Here is a 25,062-nt window from a genome sequence, read left to right on the forward strand (position 1 = left end):
CATTAAATTAGCACTTGAGGAATGGAGGCATCTGCTGGAGGGATCAAGATTTCCAGTTATTATTTACACCGATCACAAGAACCTCTCCTATCTCCAGTCTGCCCAACGGCTGAATCCTCGCCAGGCCAGGTGGTCTCTGTTCTTTGCCCGATTTAATTTTGAAATTCACTTTCGCCCTGCCGATAAGAACATTAGGGCCGATGCTCTCTCTCGTTCCTCGGATGCCTCGGAAGTAGAGCTCTCTCCGCAACACATCATTCCTCCTGACTGCCTGATCTCCACTTCTCCAGCCTCCATCAGGCAAACTCCTCCAGGGAAGACCTTCGTCTCTCCACGCCAACGCCTCGGAATCCTCAAATGGGGTCACTCCTCCCATCTCGCAGGTCATGCGGGCATCAAGAAATCCGTGCAACTCATCTCTCGTTTCTATTGGTGGCCGACTCTGGAGACGGATGTTGTGGATTTTGTGCGAGCCTGCACTGTCTGTGCCCGGGATAAGACTCCTCGCCAGAAGCCCGCTGGTCTTCTCCATCCTCTGCCTGTCCCCGAACAGCCTTGGTCTCTGATTGGTATGGACTTTATTACAGACTTACCCCCATCCCGTGGCAACACTGTTGTTTGGGTGGTCGTTGATCGATTCTCCAAGATGGCACATTTCATCCCTCTTCCTGGTCTCCCTTCAGCGCCTCAGTTGGCAAAACAATTTTTTGTACACATTTTTCGTCTTCACGGGTTGCCCACACAGATCGTCTCGGACAGAGGCGTCCAATTCCTGTCAAAATTCTGGAGGGCTCTCTGTAAACAACTCAAGATTAAATTAAACTTTTCTTCTGCCTATCATCCTCAATCCAATGGGCAAGTAGAAAGAATTAACCAGGTCCTGGGTGATTATTTACGGCATTTTGTTTCCTCCCGCCAGGATGACTGGGCAGATCTTCTACCATGGGCCGAATTCTCGTATAACTTCAGAGTCTCTGAATCTTCCTCCAAATCCCCATTTTTCGTGGTGTACGGCCGTCACCCTCTTCCCCCCCTCCCTACTCCCTTGCCCTCTGGTTTGCCCGCTGTGGATGAAATATCTTGTGATCTTTCCACCATATGGAAAGAGACCCAAAATTCTCTCTTACAGGCTTCATCACGCATGAAGAAGTTTGCTGATAAGAAAAGAAGAGCTCCCCCCATTTTTTCTCCTGGAGACAAGGTATGGCTCTCCGCTAAATATGTCCGCTTCCGTGTCCCTAGCTACAAATTGGGACCACGCTATCTTGGTCCTTTCAAAATTTTGTGCCAGATTAATCCTGTCTCTTACAAACTTCTTCTTCCTCCTTCTCTTCGTATTCCTAATGCCTTTCACGTTTCTCTTCTTAAACCACTCATCATCAACCGTTTCTCTCCCAAACTTGTTTCTCCCACTCCTGTTTCCGGCTCCTCGGACATCTTCTCCGTAAAGGAGATACTGGCCTCCAAGAAGGTCAGAGGGAAAACTTTTTTTTTGGTCGATTGGGAGGGTTGTGGTCCTGAAGAGAGATCCTGGGAACCTGAGGACAATATCCTAGACAAAAGTCTGCTCCTCAGGTTCTCAGGCTCTAAGAAGAGGGGGAGACCCAAGGGGGGGGGGTACTGTTACGCCGAGCGCTCCGGGTCCTCGCTCCTCCCCGGAGCGCTCGCTACACTCTCGCTACTGCAGCGCTCCGGTCAGATCCACTGACCCGGTGCGCTGCGATACCGCCTCCAGCCGGGATGCGATTCGCGATGCGGGTGGCGCCCGCTCGCGATGCGCATCCCGGCTCCCGTACCTGACTCGCTCTCCGTTGGTCCTGTCCCGGCGCGCGCGGCCCCGCTCCCTAGGGCGCGCGCGCGCCGGGTCTCTGCGATTTAAAGGGCCACTGCGCCGCTGATTGGCGCAAGTGGTTCTAATCAGTGTGTTCACCTGTGCACTCCCTATGTATACCTCACTTCCCCTGCACTCCCTCGCCGGATCTTGTTGCCATTGTGCCAGTGAAAGCGTTTCCTTGTGTGTTCCTAGCCTGTGTTCCAGACCTCCTGCCGTTGCCCCTGACTACGATCCTTGCTGCCTGCCCCGACCTTCTGCTACGTCCGACCTTGCTTCTGTCTACTCCCTTGTACCGCGCCTATCTTCAGCAGTCAGAGAGGTTGAGCCGTTGCTAGTGGATACGACCTGGTCACTACCGCCGCAGCAAGACCATCCCGCTTTGCGGCGGGCTCTGGTGAAAACCAGTAGTGACTTAGAACCGGTCCACTAGCACGGTCCACGCCAATCCCTCTCTGGCACAGAGGATCCACCTCCTGCCAGCCGGCATCGTGACAGTAACCAGATGGACCTACAGAATAAATATAAGGTAACTTTTTTACAGAAAAGTGCACTGCGTAGAATCGTAATCCCCAAAAAGTTATAAAATGGCGTTGTTTATTTTTTTTAAGTCTGCCCCACAAATATTTTTTTTCCGGTTTCGCTGTAGATTTTGTGGTGAATTGATTGACCAAAATTGTCCCTTTTATGAAGTGGTGACCAAAACTGAACAGCATATTCCAGGTGAGGCCGTACCAATGCTTTATAAAGGGGAAGTATTATGTCCCTGTCCCTCTAGTCCAGGCCTCTTCTGATACAGGACAATATCCTGCCGGCCGTAGAAGCAGCAGCCTGACATTGCATGCTATTCTGTAGTCTATAATCTACAAGTACACCCAGATCCTTCCCTACCAGTGACTCTCTCCCAGTTTAACCCCCTAAGACATATGATGCTGTTATTAGTGCCCAGATTCATAACTTTACATTTATCCACATTGAACCTCATTTGCCAAGTGGATGCCCAGACACTTAGTCTATCCAAGTCATCTTGTAACCTATACACATCCTCTATAGACTGTACCGTGCTACAAAGCTTGGTGTCATCTGCAAAGATAGAAACAGAGCTGTTAATACCATCCTCTATATCATTGATAAATAAATTAAACAATAGCGGGCCCAGTACTGAACCTTGGGGTACACCACTAATTACCGGGGACCAATCAGAGTACGAATCATTGACCACCACTCTCTGGGTACAAACCTTAAGCAAGTTTTCAACCCAGTTACAAACTAAAATTTCCAAACCCAAAGATCTTAACTTACCTGTCAGACGTCTATGAGGGACAGTATCAAACGCTTTTGCTAAATCCAAAAACACTATAAATGAGATTTATCATTCTTTTCAAACGTATGGCTTTTATATGACAATTTATTTTTATCTTACTTTTGCTTACATGCGACCAATTTATGAAATAGTCGCACGACCTTGATAAATAAATCACACGTAAGCAAAACCCTGCAAACCCGCTTACTAAAGCTCATTTTAAAACAGAAAAGTTTTCCCTTATGTTAATAGCTGAAGTTCTTTATCTACTCTTTATTACCAGTAGCGTTCCTAGAGAGTGACGGGGGGGAGGTGTACCGCATCGGTTGACACCCTGACTGACCGGGCCTGGCACTAAATAGCTGCACTCCAACTATCCTGCAACAACCCATCCACCCTCCTAAGAAATTAAAAAATATTAACAACATACTCTGCCGCACCACGAATATCCGTACTCTGGAGGCTTTTTTGTTTAATTTTGAGCCCGCATTTTGTGATGTTGGTGGGCGGAGTCTTGTGTAGGCCGGAGTTTACATCAGAAATGAAGACAGTGCAGCACCAACAGGCACATAAACAATAGTGAAGCCACAAAAAAATAAAAAACGCTCGGTACGTTACCCACCCCAAAATGTGCATGAGGCTGTATTACTATGGATGTTCCTTTTTTAAAGGAAAAATGTAAGTGCCACATATGGGTTATTTACGTTGTCTGTAAAAATTCTTACACAATTATTTTGTGCCTTATTTCTCTTTATTATCTTTAACACAACATTAATTTTAAAATTTAGTGGCTACGCTAGCATGTATGTGTCCTAAAATTAACAAGGTGCACAGTGTGTATTTTCAACCTTAAAATTAATAGTTACTAATTATGTAATTAATTTTTTTCCATAATTAACAATAACATTAATGTAGTAGCTCTGTTTCATGATGCAGAACAAGAACAGTTGTTAAAGTGGGTGTTAATGTCTTTTCTGCAGATGTATGCACTTTCTGCAAGCCAGGTTGGACCTGGAATACATATGCAACTTTTAAACGGACTTTTAAACTTTTTTTCTTCATAAATAGCGACTATCGCATTTAATAAATACATGACCACTGCAAAGTTAAAAAAAAATTACTATGTGAGCAGATTTTAGAAATGTGCTTTGGAATAAGCAAAAATCAAAAAGTCGCAGCATGTATAGAAAAGTACGTGCAACTTTTTTTTAATAAAAAAAAAAAAAAAAAACTACTACGGAGCTTGATTAATCTCTTTCCATATCCACAGCCATTCCTCTGTCAAGGGTTCTACTCACCTCTTCATAAAAGCAAATTAGATTGGTTTGAGAAAGTCTATCCTTAGTAAACCCATGCTGGCTATCACTTATAATACTATTATCCCCTATGTATTATTGTATTATGTATTATTGTATTAATGCACGTTAAGCTTACCGGTCTATAATTACCTGGGGAAGACCTAGAGTCCATTTTGAAGATTGGCACCTAATTCGCCTTGCGCCAGTCCCTTGGCAAAATACTAGACACCAGAGAATATATAAATATCATGAACAAGGGTACAGAAATGACTGAGCTTAATTCTCTAAGAACTCTTGGGTGTAATCCAACTGGTCCTAGAGATTTGCTTACATTTACTTTACTTAATTTACCTTGGACCATATCCACATTAATCCAGTTCAGTACATTACGTGTTACCAGCACTGCCTTGGCCTGCGTCAGCTCCTCCCTCTTCCTTCGTATATACAGAACTAAAGAACTCATTCAGTAGCTCTGCCTTCTCTTGATCACCAGTGACCACCTCCCCATTATCATTATTAAGGGGTCCCACATGCTCTGTCATTGTTTTTTTTTTTTTTTCATTTATATATCTAAAAAAATATTTAGGATTAGTTTTGCTTTCTTTGGCCACCTGTCTCTCTTTTTGAATCTTTGCTGTTTTTATTACATTTTTACAGATCTTTTTTTTTAGCTCTTTGTAATGTTTAAATGCTATAGCTGACCCCTCAGATTTGTATTTTTTTTAAAGCTATTTTATTGTTGATTATTGCTCTTTTAACATCAGTTGTCAGCCATGCAGGATTTAGTTTTAATCATTTATACTTGTTCCCCTTAGGAATATGTTTAGCTGTATAATTATTCAGTGTTGGTTTGAAAATCTCCCATTTACCGTCTGTATCAGTATTTGAGAAGACCTCCCCCAGTCTATGTCCTGAAGTGCAGCTCTTAGCCCAGGGAAATTTACGTTTTTTAAATGATATGTTTTTGCCCTCCCAACCTGTCTTTTAAAGAAGAGCAAACTTTTGAAAAATTTGAATCGCCCGATTCGGCGAATTTTTTGAAAAAATTGGGTTTGATTCGAATTTATTTGTGGAGAATCTAATCAGAAATGGCTATTTCTGGACTACAGAAAGCCTCAATAGGGGTGTAGAACACTTTGCTTTGTTATAACACGCATATGGAGTGTGCTGGGTAGTGAAATAATACTGTTATTCAGAATGACATGAAGATTACAGGCATCACTTCTAGAATCACTGCCGCAGAGCGGCACAATGACAGAGCCTGGAGGTGGCATCAGTATGAGGAGACCATATAGTGGCTGAATGACACAGCATGGAGGTGTTTGCAGCATGAGGAGACCATGTAGTGGCTAAATGACACAGCTTGGAGGTGTTGGCAGCATGAGGAGACCATATAGTGGCTGAAAGACACAGCTTGGATGTAGCTGAAGCATGAGGAGACCATATAGCGGCTGAATGACACAGCGTGGAGGTGTTGGCAGCATGAGGAGACCATATAGTTGCTGAATGACACAGCGTGGAGGTGTTGGCAGCATGAGGAGACCATATAGTGGATGAATGGCACAGCCTGGAGTTGGCAGCAGCATGAGTAAACACTAGGGCTTCACAATCCCTAAGATTAAAAGATTAATTTTGAAATTTAAATTGAAGATTTAGGGTAGCTAGTGCTACCATAAAAAATTTTAGGCCCAGGCCCAGCAGCATCAGTAAACCATATATTGGCTGAATGACACAGCCTGGAGTTGGCTGATGCATGAGGAGACCATGTAGTTGCTGAATGACACAGCCTGAAGCTGGCAGCAGCATGAGTAGACAATAGGACTTTACAATCCCTAAGATTAAAAGATGAATTTTGACATGTAAATTGAAGATTTAGGGTAGCTAATGCTACCATAAAAAAATTTTTAGGCTCAGCAGCATCAGTAAACCATATATTGGCTGAATGACACAGTCTGGAGTTGGCTGAAGCATGAGGAGTCCATGTAGTGTCTGAATGGCACAGCCTGGAGTTGGCAGCAGCATGAGTAGAGACTAGGGCTTCACAATCCCTAAAATTAAAAGATGAATTCTGAAATTTAAATTGAAGATTTAGGGTAGGTAGTGCTACCATAAAAAATGTTTAGGCCCAGGCCCAGGCCCAACAGCATCAGTAAACCATATATTGGCTAAATGACACAGCCTGGAGTTGGCTTAAGTATGAGGAAACCATATAGTGTCTGAATGGCACAGCCTGGAGTTGGCAGAAGCATGAGGAGACCATTGAAATTTAAGATTTTGAAATAGAAATGTAAGATTTTGAAATAGAAATGTAAGATTTTGAAATTGAAATTGAGGATTTTGAAATTGAAATTTTAACCCCCAAGTTTTAGCGTCCCGGGCCCCGGCGTGTGGGTACGAAAAAACAAATCTAACAAGGAGTAACATGCCACATGGCAGCACAATGACAGGCCTGGAGGTGGCATTGTTATGAGAAAACCATGTAGTTGCTGAATGGCAAAGCCTGAAGCTGACAGCAGCATGAGTAGACACTAGGGCTTCACAATCCCTAAGATTAAATTTGAAATTTAAATTGAATATTTAGGGTAGCTAGTGGTACCAAAAAAATGTTTAGGCCCAGGCCCAGCAGCATCAGTAAACCATTTATTCGCTGAATGACACAGGCTGGAGTTGGCTGAAGCATGAGGAGACCATATAGCGTCTGAATGGCACAGCCTGGAGTTGGCAGAAGGAGACCATTGAAATTCTAGATTTTTAAATAGAAATTGAAGATTTTTAATTTGAAATTGAAGATTTTGAAATTGAGATTTTAACTCCCAAATTTAGTGTCCCGGGCCCCGGCGTGTGGGTACAAAGGACCAAATCTAACAAGGAGTCACATCACAGTACAATGACAGAGCCTGGAGGTGGCATCATTATAAGGAGACCATTTAGTGGCTGAATGGCACAGCCTGGACTTGGCTGAAGCATGAGAAGAGACCATATAGTGGCTGAATGAGACAGCCTGGAGGTGGCATCAGTACGACAACACCATATAGTGGCAGAATGACTGCCTGGAGTTTGTGGCAGCATGGGGAGACCATATAGTGTCTGAATGGCACAGCCTGGATTTGGCTGAAGCATGAGGAGACCATATTGTGTCTGAATGACACCGCCTGGAGGGAGCTGAAGCATGAGGAGACCATATAGTGTCTGAATGGCACAGTCTGGAGGTAGCTGAAGCATGAGGAGACCATATAGTGTCTGAATGGCACAGCCTGGAGGTGGCTGAAGCATGAGGAGACCATATAGTGGCTGAATGCCACAGCCTGGAGTTTGTGGCAGCATGAAGAGACCATATAGTGTCTGAATGGCACAGCCTGGAGTTGGCTGAAGCATGAGAAGTGACCATATAGTGGCTGAATGGCACTGCCTGGAGTTGGCTGAAGCATGAGGAGACCATATAGTGTCTGAATGGCACAGCCTGGAGTTGGCGGCAGATGAGGAAACAATAGGGCCTCACAATCTCTAAGAATAAAAGATGAATTTTCCACTGAAGATGTATGGTACCTAGTGCTACCATAAACATATGTAGGTACTGTCCTAGGCCCAGCAGAATCACTAAACCATATATTGGATGAATGGCACAGCCTAGAGGTGGCTGAAGCATAAGTAAACCATATATTGAATGAATGGCACAGCCTGGAGGTGGCTGAAGCATGAGGAGACCATATAGTGGCTGAATGACACAGCCTGGAGGTGGAAGCAGCAGCATCAGGAGTCCTGAAAGTGACCCAGTGATAGAGTGGTGTGGTGGGGCAGGGCCTGCGGGTCATGTGACTGTGGTTTAGTCTCTATGGTAGGTAAAAGGACCTTTGGAGGTTCATGGGTCAGGTGATTACCCACAATGCCCTGTAAAGCTGATTGACAGATGGTGTAGACCAATCCTAAAACGGCCAGCCCCTGCCCATATAAGGGAGCTGCAGCCAATAGACGCTCTCTTGGGTTCCGGATCGTTGGAGAGTCAAGACCTCCGCATCTTACAACGACAATTACTAGGCCACAGCCTGCCGGCCTTGGCCTGAAACGAAACAGTGAGTTCTTACAACTTCCCCGCTTATTCTAGCAAGGACCCGTGACCTAAACATAACCCTAAATCCAGCGGATCGGCGCATACTAAATCCTACTAAGCTAAAGAACTTACAAAAGTCCCAACCATATGTCAATCTCAGCTAAGCTGTATATAGACTCTGTTATAAAGACTGTTCCTGTATTCGCATGTTACAGAAAATCTTCAGTAAAGTTTACGCAAGTTTTCAGCAAAGCTCTGGTTGTGGACAATACTATATTCTGCATCTACCTATCGCTCTTGGGAAGGGTGGCGATAGGCCAAGCCATACAGCATTTAACCCTCACCCTGGCGTCACGACTGACAAGAGTTAATTATTACCGTGATATACCTCACAGCAACACCCCAACTGCCATACACCCCCCCAAGGCACCACATTTGTAACTGGGGAGCAGCGCCTTAAATCTGTTTAGCACTATCCATATTTGTGAAGTGTTGGTGTGGCACCATGGTCAATCTACTCTCATGCATCAGGCATTGGTGGTTGGAAATCCTGGCTGATCCATGCCTGATTCATCTTCACAAAGGTCAGTCTCTCCACATTTTTTGTGGACAGATGAGTTCTCCTTGGGATTACTATGGCCCCGCCGCACTAAACACCCGCTCTGATGGCACACATATCAAGTTTGGCTGCCCAGAAGTCCATCGGATCATCAAGGTGTGTTGGTATGTGCAAGTCAAGGAATACCACCACCTGCTGGTTCAGGTCCTGCTCCAGGTCTACCTGCTGCTGATGAGTTGCTTCACTATGCGGGTGAAGAAAGGTACTCATCAGTTACTGTAGACTCAGGTTGCTGCTGCCACCCCACCCCTCCCCAGCAGCCATGGCAGTGGAAGGTGAGGGCAGGGGGCCCCCCGATTCAGACCTGCGAGAGGATGGACGATGGCGCTGATAGGCATCAGCCAACTGACTACATAGGATGCCTCTATAGAAGATCAGTTTGTCCTCCCTCTCAGTGGGTGTAAAAAAGTCCCCTATTTTGTGGCGGTAGCGAGGGTCAAATAAGGTGGAGAGCCAGAAGCCATCCCGCTGCCGAATGGTGACAATTCGGCTGTCACTACGCAAGCAAGTGAGCATGCATCGTGCCATTTGTGCAAGTGACTCGGAGTGACTCTCTGCATCCATCTCAACTGCATACTGCCACGGTGTGTCTGGGTCCTCTGTTTCACCTTCCTCATAATCCTCTGGCTCCTCTGGCTGCTCCTGCTCCTCCTCTCCTGTAAGATAACTAGAAAAACCGCCCATTTGGCGAAACTTAAACCGTTCTCCACTGTGCCCCTCCCCCTCCTGTTCAGCACCCACAATGCTCATGTGGCTGTGAGATGTAGGCGCCACGTCTCTAGTGCCACGTGTTGTAAGAAATGAAGCAGTGGAATGACGTCGTTCATCCCGTAATCCTAGCGACTGACTAATAATGTGGCTTCCTCAAAGGGCCTGAGCAAACGGCAGGTGTCACGTATGAGCTGCCACTGGTTCACATTGAAGTTACACAGGGGAGTACCCCTATCTTCTTGGTTCATCAAGAAATCGGTGATGGCTTTTCTCTGTTCGTACAGTCGGTCCAACATATGGATGGTGGAATTCCAACGTGTGGAAACATCGCAAATCAGACTATATTGGGGGATACCATTCTGACGCTGCAGCTCAAGGAGGGTGTGGTTTGCGGTGTACGAGTGGCTGAAGTGTATGCAAAGTTTCCTTCCCATTGTTAGGATGTCTTGCAGATGGGGGGAACACTTCAGGAATCGCTTACCAACCAGATTGAACACGTGTGCCATGCAGGGCGCATGGCACAGCCTTCCCAGTCGCGGTGCATGCAAGATGTTCTTCCCGTGGTCAGTCAACATGGTTACCATTTCCAGTTTTCGTGGAGTAAGCCATGCTCCGATTTCTTTGCAAATTAGAGCGTGGAGCCTGAGAGCGTGGAGGAGGAAGCAGCGTGACCTGTCCAAGTTGGTGTTGTGGCTGTGCAGAAACCACATTCACCCATTGAGCTGTTAAGGACATGTATTGTCCCTGACCATAGTTACAGCTCCAGACGTCGGCGCTGCCGTGCACTTTGGTGCGCACCGACAGGCTCAAGGACTGGCCCGCCTTCTCTTCCACAAAATTGTGCAGGGCTGGTACTGCCTTATTCACAAATGATGGCTTGGCACTCTCCACCTCGGCTCGGTACAAGCCATCAGTTCTCTGAAAGGTGCAGAGTCCACCACTTGAAAAGGGAGAGACGGCAACACCAGCAACTTAGACAGGAGTATATTCAGCTTCTGCGCCGTTGGATGAGTGGGCACCTACTGTTGTCTCTTGAACATATGGCTTCGCCGATGGATTGCTGGCAGAATGACTGACTAAAAGTAGGAGGAGCCGGAGCATCTGGAGTGACAGAAGGGGGTATGACACACAGCTCCCTTCGGCTGAAGTGGTGGAGCCTTGGCTGGCTTAAAGAGGAAGCGGCATGCCTCGGGTGATGCAGCAGGCTGGACCACTACATCGGAGCCACAGTTCTCCCAGGCCGCTTTATGGTGGCGCAGCATATGTTGACGCAGGGCCATGGTGCCAACATTGGGACACTGCCCACACTTCACCTTCTGCCGACATATCTTGCATGTGACTATGTTTACCTCCTCCGGATGCTTGATGAAAAACTGTCACACTGCCGAGTAGCTGATTTTCCCACCAACAGTCTGCACTAATTGACTGCTACTGCCGCCGTCTCCAGGAACCCTGAACCACTACCTCCTGGGAAGGTAGGCTGCCGCGAAACAGGTGGTCTCCCCCAAGCACGTTTTGCTCCAGAATTTCCACTTCTGCCACCATGCTGACTTCCAACCATGCTACCACCTTGCTGGCTCAGCTGCTGCCTCAACCTGCAACTCTCTTCTCCTGATGATGATGAAGCCCCTTCTGCATCCGGCTCCCAATTGCGATCGGCTTCATCATCATCAACAAGTGTCTGCACGTCACTGATGTCCTTCTCAGGTTCCTCAACAGTGTCTGCTTCAGGACCCTGAATGCTGGCAACACTGCCTCCCACGTCACTCTCCTCATCACTACTTGCCCGCCTAGCAAGCCATGCCAACTGAGGGTTGTGTCTGAGGAACCCACCGACTGTTGACTGGCAGTATCAGATATCACTTGTGATGAAGTGGATGACTGTGTTAACCAATGGATGACGGCCGATGGCTTGCCTGTCGAGACACGACCGGTAGCTGATACTGGGAGATCAGGCCTCTCGCTGCGACTCCTGCTGCCATTCGCCCCTAGTCTGCTGCGACCTCTGCCTGATGAATTTAGGCCTCTGCCCCTCCTCTTTGCATGTCCTAGCACTTCTCTGCCTAACATACTTAGTGCGTATATGAGGGGAATACAATATGCTTCACTACGCTTAAAACAGTATTTGTCTAGAACAGCAGCAGGTGTGTACTTTTGGCTGTCCTTTCACCATATCTAGGTCCTTGACAGATTAACAGCTACAAAATTGTACACTACTTAGATGTAGGTATGTGGTATGCACTTATGAGAGAAGAAAAATGCTCTACAGTACACTTAAAAAAGCACAGGGGTACAACACCAGCCGGTGAGTACTTTTGCCTGGACTTTCACAGTATCTAGGCCCTTGACAGATTAACAGGTACAAAATAGTACTCTAATTAGATGAACTGTCAGGATCCGAAATGGTATGCAGGGAGGACACGGGTGGTGGATCCTCTGAGTCAGTGAGGTGATGGCGTGGGCCGTACCAGGGGAACAGAATCTAAGGGGTTACTGGTTTTCACCAGAGCCCGCCGCAAAGCGGGATGGACTTGCAGCGGCAGGTAACCCCCAGGTCGTTCCACCCGATAGCGACTCAACCTCACTGACAGCTGAGACAGGCGCGGTACACAAGGACAAGGCAAGAGCAAGGTCGGACGTAGTAGAAGGTCTGGGCAGGCAGCAACGGTTCGTAGTCAGGGGCAACGGCAAGGGTCTGGGTACACTGGCAATGGAACACACAGAAACGCTTTCACAGGGCGCTAGGCAACAAGATCAGGAAGGGGAAGTGGGTTTATATAGTGTAGGGAGTGCTTGAGACTAATTGGGCCAGGCACCAATTAATGGTGCACTGGCCCTTTAAATCTGAGAGACCCGGCGTGCGCGCGCCCTAGAGAGCGGGGCCCCGCGGCCGGGACTGAACAGGAGGATGGGGCAGGTGAGAGACACGGGGCGCGATCCGAGAGCGGGCACGTCCCGTACCTCGGATCGCGTCCCCACCGAGCGCTCCGGGGAAGTGGCAGGACCCGGAGCGCTCGGCGTGACATGAACATATTTGGTATGCACTTTGGTATCTGAGTAAAAACCCCAGCCGGTGAGTACTTTTGCCTGTACTTTCACAGTAACTAGGCCCTTGACAGATTAACAGGTACAAAATAGTACACTACTTAGATGAAGGTATGTGGTATGCATTTATGAGGGAAGGAAATGCACTACAGTACACTTAAAAAAGTATCTGAGTACAACACCAGCTGTTGAGTACTTTTGCCTGGGCTTTCACAGTATCTAGGTCCTTGACAGATTAACAGGTACAATATAGTACACTACTTAGATGTACGTATGTGGTATGCACTTATGAGGGCAGAAAAATGATAATAGAAAGTAACTGGCAGGATAATGGCTGCAGTAAAAATTATTTTCAGTGAAGAAAAAGCAATGCACTCTGTCCACGAGAAAGCTGATGTGACTAGGATGTGAAACGCTGCTGTAATAAGCTTTTCTGTGTAACACACACACACAGGCTGTCTGTCCTATCTGTATGCAGTGTAATGAATGATATGACGAGCCATAATATGGCTGCCGATTATATAGGGCTGTGACATCACAGGGGTGACTGGCTGCTGATAGGCTGCATCCTGCATGTGATTCAGGGTCATCCCGCCAACCTGCCTTAACGCCTTGCCTTCCCGCCTTCCCAGCATTCCTTGCCCCATGTACTGACATGTGGATCCACCATTTTAGATGCCCTGGAGCCTGGACCGCACTAAATGGAGTTTAATGAAGCAATTTGCGCTATAGAATCACGGCGATATTCGCATTCATTGCGAATTGAATTTTTCATGAAATTTGTAACGAATTTGGGTTCGTCAGCTTCGATTCGCTCATCTCTACAAATGATCCACTGTTAAAAATTGGTATTCCTGCTTGTTGAGGACATGTGCATAATATGCTCCTAGAAAAATTTTCCCAATGTTTTCACTTTGGCAAATAGGTCTCCATTGATCTTTTGCTAAAATGTGGTGTCCGAAAGAATTTTCAAGGCTTCATCATGGTATTGATCATAGCTTAAAGGGGTACTCCCGTGGAAAACTTTTTTTTTTTAAATCAACTGGTGCCAGAAAGTTAAACAGATTTGCAAATTACTTCTATTAAAAAATCTTAATCCTTCCAGTACTTATTAGCTGCTGAATACTACAGAGAAAATGGTTTTCTTTTTGGAACACAGAGCTCTCTGCTGACATCATGACCACAGTGCTCTCTGAACAGTTCAAAGATGTATCCAGCTCACCCCTTTGAGCCGCCACTCGTCGCGTCACAGATCCAGCCCGGACAATGCTGATAGACAATGGAGAAAAAGGAAGGATGTCCAGCGCAGCGAGAGCTCGAATGCAGGAAATATTTATTCTGATACAGCAGCACACAGGTAAAATGAACAGTAGTGATGCGTTTCAATCGCCTTAGCGATCTTAGTCATACTGGCCAGTATGACTAAGATCGCTTAGGCGATTGAAACGCGTCACTGCTTTTCATTTTACCTGTGTGCTGCTGTCTCAGAATAAATATTTCCTGCATTCGAGCTCTCGCTTCGCTGCACATTCTTCCACAGTGCTCTCTGCTGACATCATGACCACAGTGCTCTCTGCTGACATCTTTGTCCATTTTAAGAACTGTCCCGAGTAGGAGAAAATCCCCATAGCAAACATATGCTGCTCTGGACAGTTCCTAAAATGGACAGAGATGTCAGCAGAGAGCACTGTGGTCATGATGTCAGCAGAGAGCTCTGTGTTCCTAAAAGAAAACCATTTCCTCTGTAGTATACAGACCCTAAAAAGTACTGGAAGGATTAAGATTTTTAAATAGAAGTAATTTACAAATCTGTTTAACTTTCTGGCACCAGTTGATTTAAAAAAAGTTTTCCGCGGGAGTACCCCTTTAAGATCACCAATCCTCCCCCTTTGTCAGCCGCTCTGAAAACCAGATCTTCAATTTTCTTTATTTATTATCATTATTAACTTTATATATATAAATATATATATATATATATATATATATATATATATATATAAAAAATGATTGCATTGTTGTGTATATTATTCTTTTATGATGTTTTATTATATCATCTGGTCCATTTATTACTTATTAAAGGAGTAGTCCAGTGGTGACCCAGTGGTGAACAACTTATCCCCTATCCTAAGGATAGGGGATAAGTTGCAGATCGCGGGGGGTCCGACCGCTGGAGCCCCCCACGATCTCCTGTACGGAGCCCCGACAGCCCGCGCTGCCTTCGGCAATCTCCGGCTCTGCCATTGAGATGTATTGAGGGGGTGTGTCGGCCGCCGCTTCGTGCGGAGGTCGACACCCGCTATCTGGCCGGAGAGCCTGGCCCCCGTACAGAGAGATCGCAGGGGGCCCCAGCGATCGGACCCCCCGCGATCTCAAACTTATCCCCTATCCTTAGGATAGGGGATACGTTTTTCACCACTGGACTACCCCTTTAATAAGTCCACTATCTATTCGTTTTTATATATTATGTACATATTTTATTGTTATATTTCCTCATGTGGCCACTATATTTGGTGTCTGCACTGTAGGTATTCCAGTGCCATGACATCCATTACAGCGTTCCATTCACAACCACTATTTCAGTATACGGCCATCATTTCTTCTGGGGATAACCTAGTTGGTAACCTGCAAATCAGCGAACCTATTAGCTTTGATAACGCCCTTCCCCATGCCTTCTACTCTAGGCTCATTGATAGATATCGTACAATTATATTGGTATATATCTGGCATCTGTATGCCGTATCCAGCGTCAGCTACATTGTTACATACCCTGCGCTCCTGCCCTATGATTGACAGTCATCGTAGTCTAACTCATGCTAGCTATGCGCTAGTACAGTGGTCTTCAACCTGCGGACCTCCAGATGTTGCAAAACTACAATTCCCAGCATGCCCGGACAGCCAACGGCTGTCCGGGCATGCTGGGAGTTGTAGTTTTGCAACATCTGGAGGTCCGCAGGTTGAAGACCACTGCTCTACCATATACAGCGCACCCATGTATTGTGCCATCACGTTAGTGTTTTTGGTTCTAGGTAGTTAGATCTAGTGTTGCTCGCGAATATTCGCAATGCGAATTTTATTCGTGAATATCGCATATTCGCGAATATTCGCGAATATAGCACTATATATTCGTAATTATGAATATTCGTTGTTTTTTTTTCCACAGTACACATCACAGTGATCACCCCTCTCTGCTTCCAGCTTGTGTGGTGTAAAGAAGGCTCTAATACTACTAATGCTAATTTTCGCGTATGCGAATTTTCCCTTATGTAAATTTTTTTATATGCTCATTTTCGCATATGGTAATTTGCGCATATGCGAAAATAAAACGGGAATATTACGAATATGACGAATATTCGTCCGAATATTCGTGAATTCGAATATGGCCTATGCCGCTCAACACTAGTTAGATCCACCTCTGCTGCAGTCACACTATTGGATAGATTCACTCCTGTTCCCTGATTGACACAGAATATACAGTGACCCCCCCCCTGACCTACGATGGCCCCGACATACGATCATTTCAACATGCGATGGGGTCTCAGAGGTCATCGCATGTTGAAGGGAGCATCAACATACGATGCTTTTGTATGTCGGGGCCATCGCATAAACGGCTATCCGGCAGCGCAGACTGCTTCAGCTGCCACCGGATAGCCGTTTACGGTGCCCCGTGTGGTCCGGTGATGATCACTCACCTGTCCCCGACGTTCCGGACCGTCCTCTTCGGGATCCCCTGCATCGCCGTCGCTCTCTGTCATCGTCATCACGTCGCCGCGCACGCCGTCCCGTCATCCAATAGGAGCGGTGATGATGGCGATGGAGAACGACGTTCCCGGCCAGCAGAGATGGTCCGGAGCGACGGGGACACCCCCGGGGACGGCGATGGAAAGCGACATTCAGGGCAGCGGTGACGGTCCGGAGCGGCGGGGACAGGTGAGTATAACTTCCTATACTTTACATTGCACGGATCCCTCAACATACGATGGTTTCAACTAACGATGGTTAATTTGGAACGAATTACCATCGTATGTTGAGGGACCACTGTATTTTAACCCGGCCCCGCACTAGCCACGCTACAGTATGCAGAGCACTTTTATTATATACATAGCGCTTTTATCTACTCCTCATGATACCAGCACTTTTACCCTTAGCTGCCATCTTTATACTTTTCTATGATGTTCGCGATCCTATTCACATAATTATGGTGACTGCCTGTCTCTTTGCCTTTTTAAATGACAGCGCAGTGTGCCGATTTTGCTACTTTTTTTTAATATCAAGTTGAGTATCTATCCTCTCTTTTATATATCCATGTCCATACTGACGGTCTATTGTATTACTGTTTTAAATTTTTATTATGTATGTGTTATATTTTTATAGCCATTCTGTGAGCTGCTCCGTAACGGATTTACTCATCCTGATTAGCTTGATTAACGTACCCTTTTAATGTACGTGTGGTAACTGTCTTGGGGTGTTGTGTAGGTGGGGTGTTGTTGTGTTGGTATATAAGGGGTTCATTTAACCCTTGTCCCTCGTGACGCCAGGGTGAGGGTTAATACGCTGAGGTAAATCTTCGGCCTATCGCCACCCTTCCCAGAAACGATAGGTGCGTGCTTAAATGACTGAAGGTCCACAGCAAAGATGAACTTGAACTCGTGTGAAACTTTACTGAGGTATTTGCAGTACATCTTACTTTTCTGTTTTCTTGATTACTGCTAATTACACAAGGAACTCTATAGTAAATGTTTTATTTGGTGACAGGTACTCTTTAAAGGAGTAGTCCAGTGGTGAAAAACTTATCCTCTATAGGATAGGGGATAAGTTTGAGATCGCAGGGGGTCCGACCACTGGGGCCCCCTGCGATCTCTCTGTACGGGGGCCAGGCTCTCCGGCCAAATAGCGGGTGTCGACCTCCGCACGAAGCGGCGACCGACACGCCCCCTCAATACATCTCTATGGCAGAGCCGGAGATTGCCGAAGGCAGCGCTTTGGCTCTGCCATAGAGTTGTATTGAGGGGGCGTGTCGGCCGTGGCTTCGTGCGGAGGTCGACACGCCCCCTTCCCGCGGGCTGTCGGGGCTCCGTACAGGAGATCGCAGGGGGCCCCAGCGGTCGGACCCCCCACGATCTCAAACTTATCCCCTATCCTTAGGATAGGGGATAAGTTGTTCACCACTGGGTCACCACTGGACTACTCCTTTAATGGCTGTGTGTTGAGTTATTTTGAGGGGACACAACATTACACGCTGTTATACGTGCTTTTCACTCACTTTACATTGTATCAGAGGGTCATTTCTTCAGTGTTGTCACATGAAAGATAGAATTAAATATACACAAAAGTATACTACTGTATTTATGTAACGTGTGTATTTATATAACACACACACACATACATACATACATACAGGCCCGTCGCTACAGGACAGGCAAACCAAGCAATTGCTTGGGGCCCTGAGCTGGCCAGGGGCCCGGAGCAGAGCCGGTGTTTGTTGTGTCGGGCCGTCCTCCTGCCCCTATCACGGTTCGGCAGCAGCGCGAGAGCCCGGAGCGGGAGGAAGAGACTAAAGCCGCTCGGCCTCCGGCTCCTATTTTTGTGCCCGGCTCACCTGTAGAACTCAGGATGCCCCCACCCCCAGTTGTGCCGTAGAGCAACGCGCGTCGCCCTCATATTGACGTTCGCTCACGTCACACTTCCATAATTCAAGGGCCGGCGTTACTGCATCCTAACGCCAGCCCTAGGTATTCTGAGAGTGTGACGTGCGCGAACATCATTACCACACGTTACGTGTAGCTGTGCAAGCCCTTATCTGGGGACTGGGGAAGGTTCTGCCCTGAATTCCCGGAAACTGCAGCAGCAGAGGTATCAGCCGGGGGGAGGGGGGGGGGGCTAATCTAGGGGTACTACCTGCCTACTGGGGGGAGGGGGTTGATCTGGGGGTACTACCTTCCTACTGGGGGAAGGGGGTTAGTCTGGGGGTACTACCTTCCTACTGGGGAGAGGGGGTTAATCTGGGGGTACTACCTTCCTACTGAGGGGGGGGGTTAGTCTGGGGGTACTACCTGCCTACTGGGGGAAGGGGGTTAATCTGGAGGTACTACCTGTCTGAGGGGGGGGGGGGTTCTGAGGGTACTACCTGCCTACTGGGGGGGAGGGGGTTAATCTGGGGGTACTACCTTCCTACTGAGGGGGGGGGTAGTCTGGGGGTACTACCTGCCTACTGGGGGGGAGGGGGTTAATCTGGGGGTACTACTTGCCTACTGAGGGGAGGGGGTATATAACTCTAGATGGTCCTGAATAGGTAAGGTGGGGAGGGGGTGACCTCCTTGTATATTTTGCTTGGGGCCCCCAAATTCCTTCAAACAGCCCTGCATATATATATATATATATATATTTTAATTACTGCTTATAGTATATGCGCTATATATGGTATATGATATCTGTAGATATGTGCATTTATGTTAGTTTACATAGTATATGATATATGTACTATAGCTATATACTGTATATAGTAAATGATGTCTATATATATATATTGGTATATATAGTTGCAGTATGTGTTGTATAGTTACACATATTAGTAGTTGTATGTATATAGTGTATGGACACAGAAGCCCCTCCCCGGCAGGGCACTGTATACACACAGCAGCAGTGTATGCAGCCGCCACTGGGCGGGGCTGTGAGTGACAGCCGCACTCCCCTCTCTGGCCCCGCCTTCTTAGTCGCACGACCTTTCCCCTACTTTCCAGTTCTCACCTCGCACACTCGGTGCCGGGCTGCACGCACTCTACACGAGCTGATCACGCTCCCCGGCAACCCTGCCATTGGTCGGCTGGCTGCCGGCGCCGCGCTCTGATTGGCCAGCGGCGTTTAGGTGCCGTGAGAGCTGTGTGTCCTCATCTTGCCTTCCCCCCGCCCCCTGGTGGCTGTGTGTGTGAGCTGCACGCCGGAGAGAGCGGCCCTCCCCGTGTAACATGACATCCCCAATGCAAAGAAGGCGAGCTTGTTATTACTGCTGAGCAGCCCAGGCTCAGGCAGGCGGCACCACGACCCGCTGCTGCTGCTCACAGCACCTCTCCATCCTTTGTTACATTGTATCAGCCAACATGCTGACTGTGAACCCGGGAGACAAGCAACAGCAACCTACAGCTGTGAGTACTGGGGGGGTCTATGGGGGTCTGGGCACTGCTGCCACTTCTGTGCCACTTCCCCTTGGCATACGTGCACCATGTACCCTGATAGATGGACAATGCTGGGAGGGGGTGGATGAGATTTGTCCAGACATGTCCTGACCATACACCCTCATATAGGTGTATACTGTATATCCATACACCCTCATATAGGTGTATACTGTATATCCATACACCCTCATATAGGTGTATACTGTATATCCATACACCCTCATATAGGTGTATACTGTATATCCATACACCCTCATATAGGTGTATACTGTATATCCATACACCCTCATATAGGTGTATACTGTATATCCATACACCCTCATATAGGTGTATACTGTATATCCATACACCCTCATATAGGTGTATACTGTACTGCATATCCATACACCCTCATATAGGTGTATACTGTATATCCATACACCCTCATATAGGTGTATACTGTATATCCATACACCCTCATAGGTGTATACTGTATATCCATACACCCTCATATAGGTATATACTGTATATCCATACACCCTCATATAGGTGTATACTGTATATCCATACACCCTCATATAGGTGTATACTGTATATCCATACACCCTCATATAGGTGTATACTGTATATCCATACACCCTCATATAGGTGTATACTGTATATCCATACACCCTCATAGGTGTATACTGTATATCCATACACCCTCATATAGGTGTATACTGTATATCCATACACCCTCATATAGGTGTATACTGTATATCCATACACCCTCATATAGGTGTATACTGTATATCCATACACCCTCATATAGGTGTATACTGTATATCCATACACCCTCATATAGGTGTATACTGTATATCCATACACCCTCATATAGGTATATACTGTACTGTACTGTATATCCATACACCCTCATATAGGTGTATACTGTATATCCATACACCCTCATATAGGTGTATACTGTATATCCATACACCCTCATAGGTGTATACTGTATATCCATACACCCTCATATAGGTATATACTGTATATCCATACACCCTCATATAGGTGTATACTGTATATCCATACACCCTCATTTAGGTGTATACTGTATATCCATACACCCTCATTTAGGTGTATACTGTATATCCATACACCCTCATATAGGTGTATACTGTATATCCATACACCCTCATATAGGTATATACTGTACGTTATATCCATACACCCTCATATAGGTGTATACTGTATATCCATACAACCTCATATAGGTATATACTGTATATTCTTACACCCTCATATAGGTGTATACTGTATATTCTGCCAGTATATATATATATATATATATAGGCTCCTGACAGTGCTATATAATGGGGGGCACTGTCATTGTGGCTATATATATATATATATATATATAGACATAGCTATATACCTGTAGCTAGGTTGCTGTGTATTGTCTTTTGCATGTACTGTTATTATTTATCAATATTATTGTTATTTATAAACAGTATCAAAGCTATTGACACATAACAGACACATAGGATGCTCTTGTATCCTACCGCAACCTGGTAACATTTACCTGCCTATAATATGCTAATATACACCAGATCTTAGCCTAGGGTATATAGGGTTTAACCCTTTGCATCTATATAAAGAGAGAGGGGGGATAGTGACAACCGTCCTTGCTTATTTTTTTATTTTATTTTTCAGTTTTTTTTGGATGGATTTTAAACCGATAACCCCACCCCTTTCCCCTAGCCCCCTTTTTCTTTTTTCACACCCACTTGGTTTCCTGGTCCTCCCCCCGCATCGCCAGCCCTGCCCTCCTCACATGGCTATTTTAATGGATTGCGTATTAGGAAGCTATATTTGGAAACCCCCAAAAGGCTCCGCCCCCTTCTTATGGGAGGGTTGGTGATGGGCAGGGTTAAAAGATTTGTTGACCCGCTTGTCTTGGGTGGGACCTTGTTGTTTAACTTCTTATTGTCTCTGATAAACCATCCCCCCCCCCCCCCTTACCATCACCACCGCCCAACCTGAAAGTGCAAAACAACTATATCAGCAGAATATAGAGCAGTGTTTCCCAACCAGGGTGCCTCCAGCTGTTGCAAAATTACAACTCCCAGCATGCCTGGACAGCCAACGGCTGTCCGGGCATGCTGGGAGTTGTATTTTTGCAACAGCTGGAGGCACCCTGGTTGGCAAACGCTGATATAGAGGCTGAAAATAGATAACCTGCTCCTGTTAACCTATTGATTGTCAGCTTTTTGAGCAAGTTATGGTTATTTCTATTATGGATTCATCTATACGCAACAACAGCTGTTGCAAAACTACAACTCCCAGCATGCCAGGACAGCCTTCAGGCTACAGGTTGGGGAACACTGGTGCATATAAGGTGCATTCACACCACTTTTAGGAGATTTAAATGCACTGATTGGAATCAGATAGTGACTCCGGTCGGCTCATTTTTGCACCGTGTCCGGTTCTGAGGCCGGACTAAAACCGTGGTATATCTGACTCCGGTCGGCGCATTTTAAATAAATGAGATTCGGCGGCGCCGGTCCGGCTGCATGCGGTTTTCAAATTTCCCAGACTGATCCGGCAGCCGGATCTCTGAAACGTGGTGTGAATGCACCCTAACTGCAACTCACTGCGTGTTCGCCATAGGCTGCCCAAGACATGACTGTTGTATGACTACAACTCCCAACATGCTCGCCATAGGCTGTCCAGGACATAAGAGTTATAGTTTTGCAACAGCTGAAAAGCCACAGGTTATATACCGGTGTTCCTTTACTGTTGTTTAACTACAACTTACAGCAGTGTTTCCCGGCCAGGGTGCCTCCAGCTGTTGCAAAACGACAACTCCCAGCATGCCTGGACAGCCAAAGGCTGTCCAGGCATGCTGGTAGTTGTAGTTTTGCAACAGCTGGAGGCACCCTGGCTGGGAAACACTGACCTACAGCAGTGTTTCCCAACCAGACTGCCTTCAGCTGCTGCAGAACCACAACTCACAGCATGCCTTTTGTTGTCCTGGCATGCTGGGAGTTGTAATTTTGCAACAGCTGGAGGCACCCTGGTTGGGAGTTTTGCAACAGCCGAAAAGCCACAGGTTATATACCGGTGTTTCTTTACTGTTGTATAACTACAACTTACAGCAGTGTTTCCAGCCAGGGTGGATCCAGCTGTTGCAAAACTACAACTCCCAGCATGCCTGGACAGCCTTCAGCTGTCCAGGCATGCTGGGAGTTGTAGTTTTTCAACAGCTGGAGGCACCCTGGCTGGGAAACACTGACCTACAGCAGTGTTTCCCTACCAGGCTGCCTTCAGCGGCTGCAGAACCACAACTCATAGCATGCCTTTTGTTGTCCTGGCATGCTGGGAGTTGTAATTTTGCAACAGCTGAAGGCACCCTGGTTGGGAGTTTTGTAACAGCCAAAAAGCCACAGGTTATATACCGGTGTTTCTTTACTGTTGTATAACTACAACTTACAGCAGTGTTTCCTTGCCAGGGTGCCTCCAGCTGTTGCAAAACTACAACTCCCAGCATGCCTGGACAGCTGAAGGCTGTCCAGGCATGCTGGGAGTTGTAGTTTTGCAACAGCTGGAGGCACCCTGGCTGGGAAACACTGACCTACAGCAGTGTTTCCCAACCAGGCTGTCTTCAGCGGCTGCAGAACCACAACTCACAGCATGCCTTTTGTTGTCCTGGCATGCTGGGAGTTGTAATTTTGCAACAGCTGGAGGCACCCTGGTTGGGAAACACTGACTTTCAGCATGCTCTACCAAACGCTGCCTGGGACATGATGGGAGTTGTAGTTTTGAAATAGCAGGAAAGCCACAGGGCAACTCCGGTATATAACCTGTTTCACCCTCAATGTTGTAGAACTACAACTCACAGCATGCTTTGCCATGATGGGAGTTGGGACATGGTGGGAGTTGGAGAGACACAGGTTTTGTAACACTGATCTATATAACCTGTGGTTCCCTTACTGTTGTATAGTGACAACTTCTAGCTGGTTAACCCTTTGTGTGTTACAGTAGCGTTGGGCGGATGGTATGGAACACCATGGAATGAGCAGGTCTCGAATTGGGACATGTAGCTTTAAGGTTAACCCTTAATGTGATTGGAGGCCTGTGATGACCTGTGGGTGACTGATGGCTGTATCCAGGCAGTTTAGTGTTGGAGACAGCACAGGAAATGACTGCAGCAGTTTAGAATGGCTTTTCTGGTGGATTCTTCTGTACTTCCTCCCTAGTTATGCAACCCCCCGCCCCCCACCCCACCCCCACCCCATTAGTATTAACAGCTTTGATCTTCTCTATGCAGATGAGGCAGAATGGGGTTTGTTATCTGAGAGGACACATTGTGACATGATACTAATGGGCTGTAGGTCAGTGTTTCCCAACCAGTGCGCCTCCAGCTGTTGCAAAACTACAACTCCTAGCAAGCCCGGACAGTGTGCTGGGAGCTGTCGTTTTGCAACAGCTGGAGGCACACTGGTTGGGAAACACTGCTTTAGGTCAAAATGTAGTGTAAACTGAAAGAAAAGAATGCACAGAATAGGCTTATCTCATTCAGCTCTGCTACATCTATGGTTGAGAGGTTATAGTTTCCAGCAATCTATATATTTTTGTTATATATTATATATCTATCTATCTATCATCTATCTATCTCATATCTATCTATCTCATATCTATCTATCTCATAGCTATCTATCTCATATCTATCTATCTCATATCTATCTATCTCATATCTATCTATCTATCATCTATCTATCTCATATCTATCTATCTCATATCTATCTATCTCATATCTATCTATCTCATATCTATCTATCTCATATCTATCTATCTCATATCTATCTATCTCTCATATCTATCTATCTCTCATATCTATCTATCTCTCATATCTATCTATCTCTCATATCTATCTATCTATCTCTCATATCTATCTATCTCTCTCTCATATCTATCTATCTCTCATATCTATCTATCTCTCATATCTATCTATCTCTCATATCTATCTATCTCTCATATCTATCTATCTCTCATATCTATCTATCTCTCATATCTATCT

At 46.3% G+C, this 25,062-nt stretch overlaps 1 protein-coding gene across 2 annotated transcripts in view; it reads left to right on the forward strand.

Moving 5' to 3' along the window:
• KLF11 (KLF transcription factor 11) overlaps window positions 1-25,062 on the forward strand; it is an 83,662-nt gene that overhangs the window by 48,018 nt on the left and 10,582 nt on the right. Inside the window, exon 1 of one of the 2 annotated variants that reach the window (XM_056564168.1) lies at window positions 19,720-19,994. The exons of the other annotated variant lie outside the window; for it this stretch is intronic. Within the exon in view, the coding sequence (XP_056420143.1) occupies window positions 19,950-19,994 (45 nt within the window). The 5' untranslated portion in view covers window positions 19,720-19,949. Of the gene's footprint in view, window positions 1-19,719; window positions 19,995-25,062 lie in introns of those variants that run through there. 2 annotated transcript variants of the gene reach the window in all.

Source organism: Hyla sarda, chromosome 3 (genome assembly GCF_029499605.1).
Source record: "Hyla sarda isolate aHylSar1 chromosome 3, aHylSar1.hap1, whole genome shotgun sequence".
NCBI classification, from domain to species: domain Eukaryota; kingdom Metazoa; phylum Chordata; class Amphibia; order Anura; family Hylidae; genus Hyla; species Hyla sarda.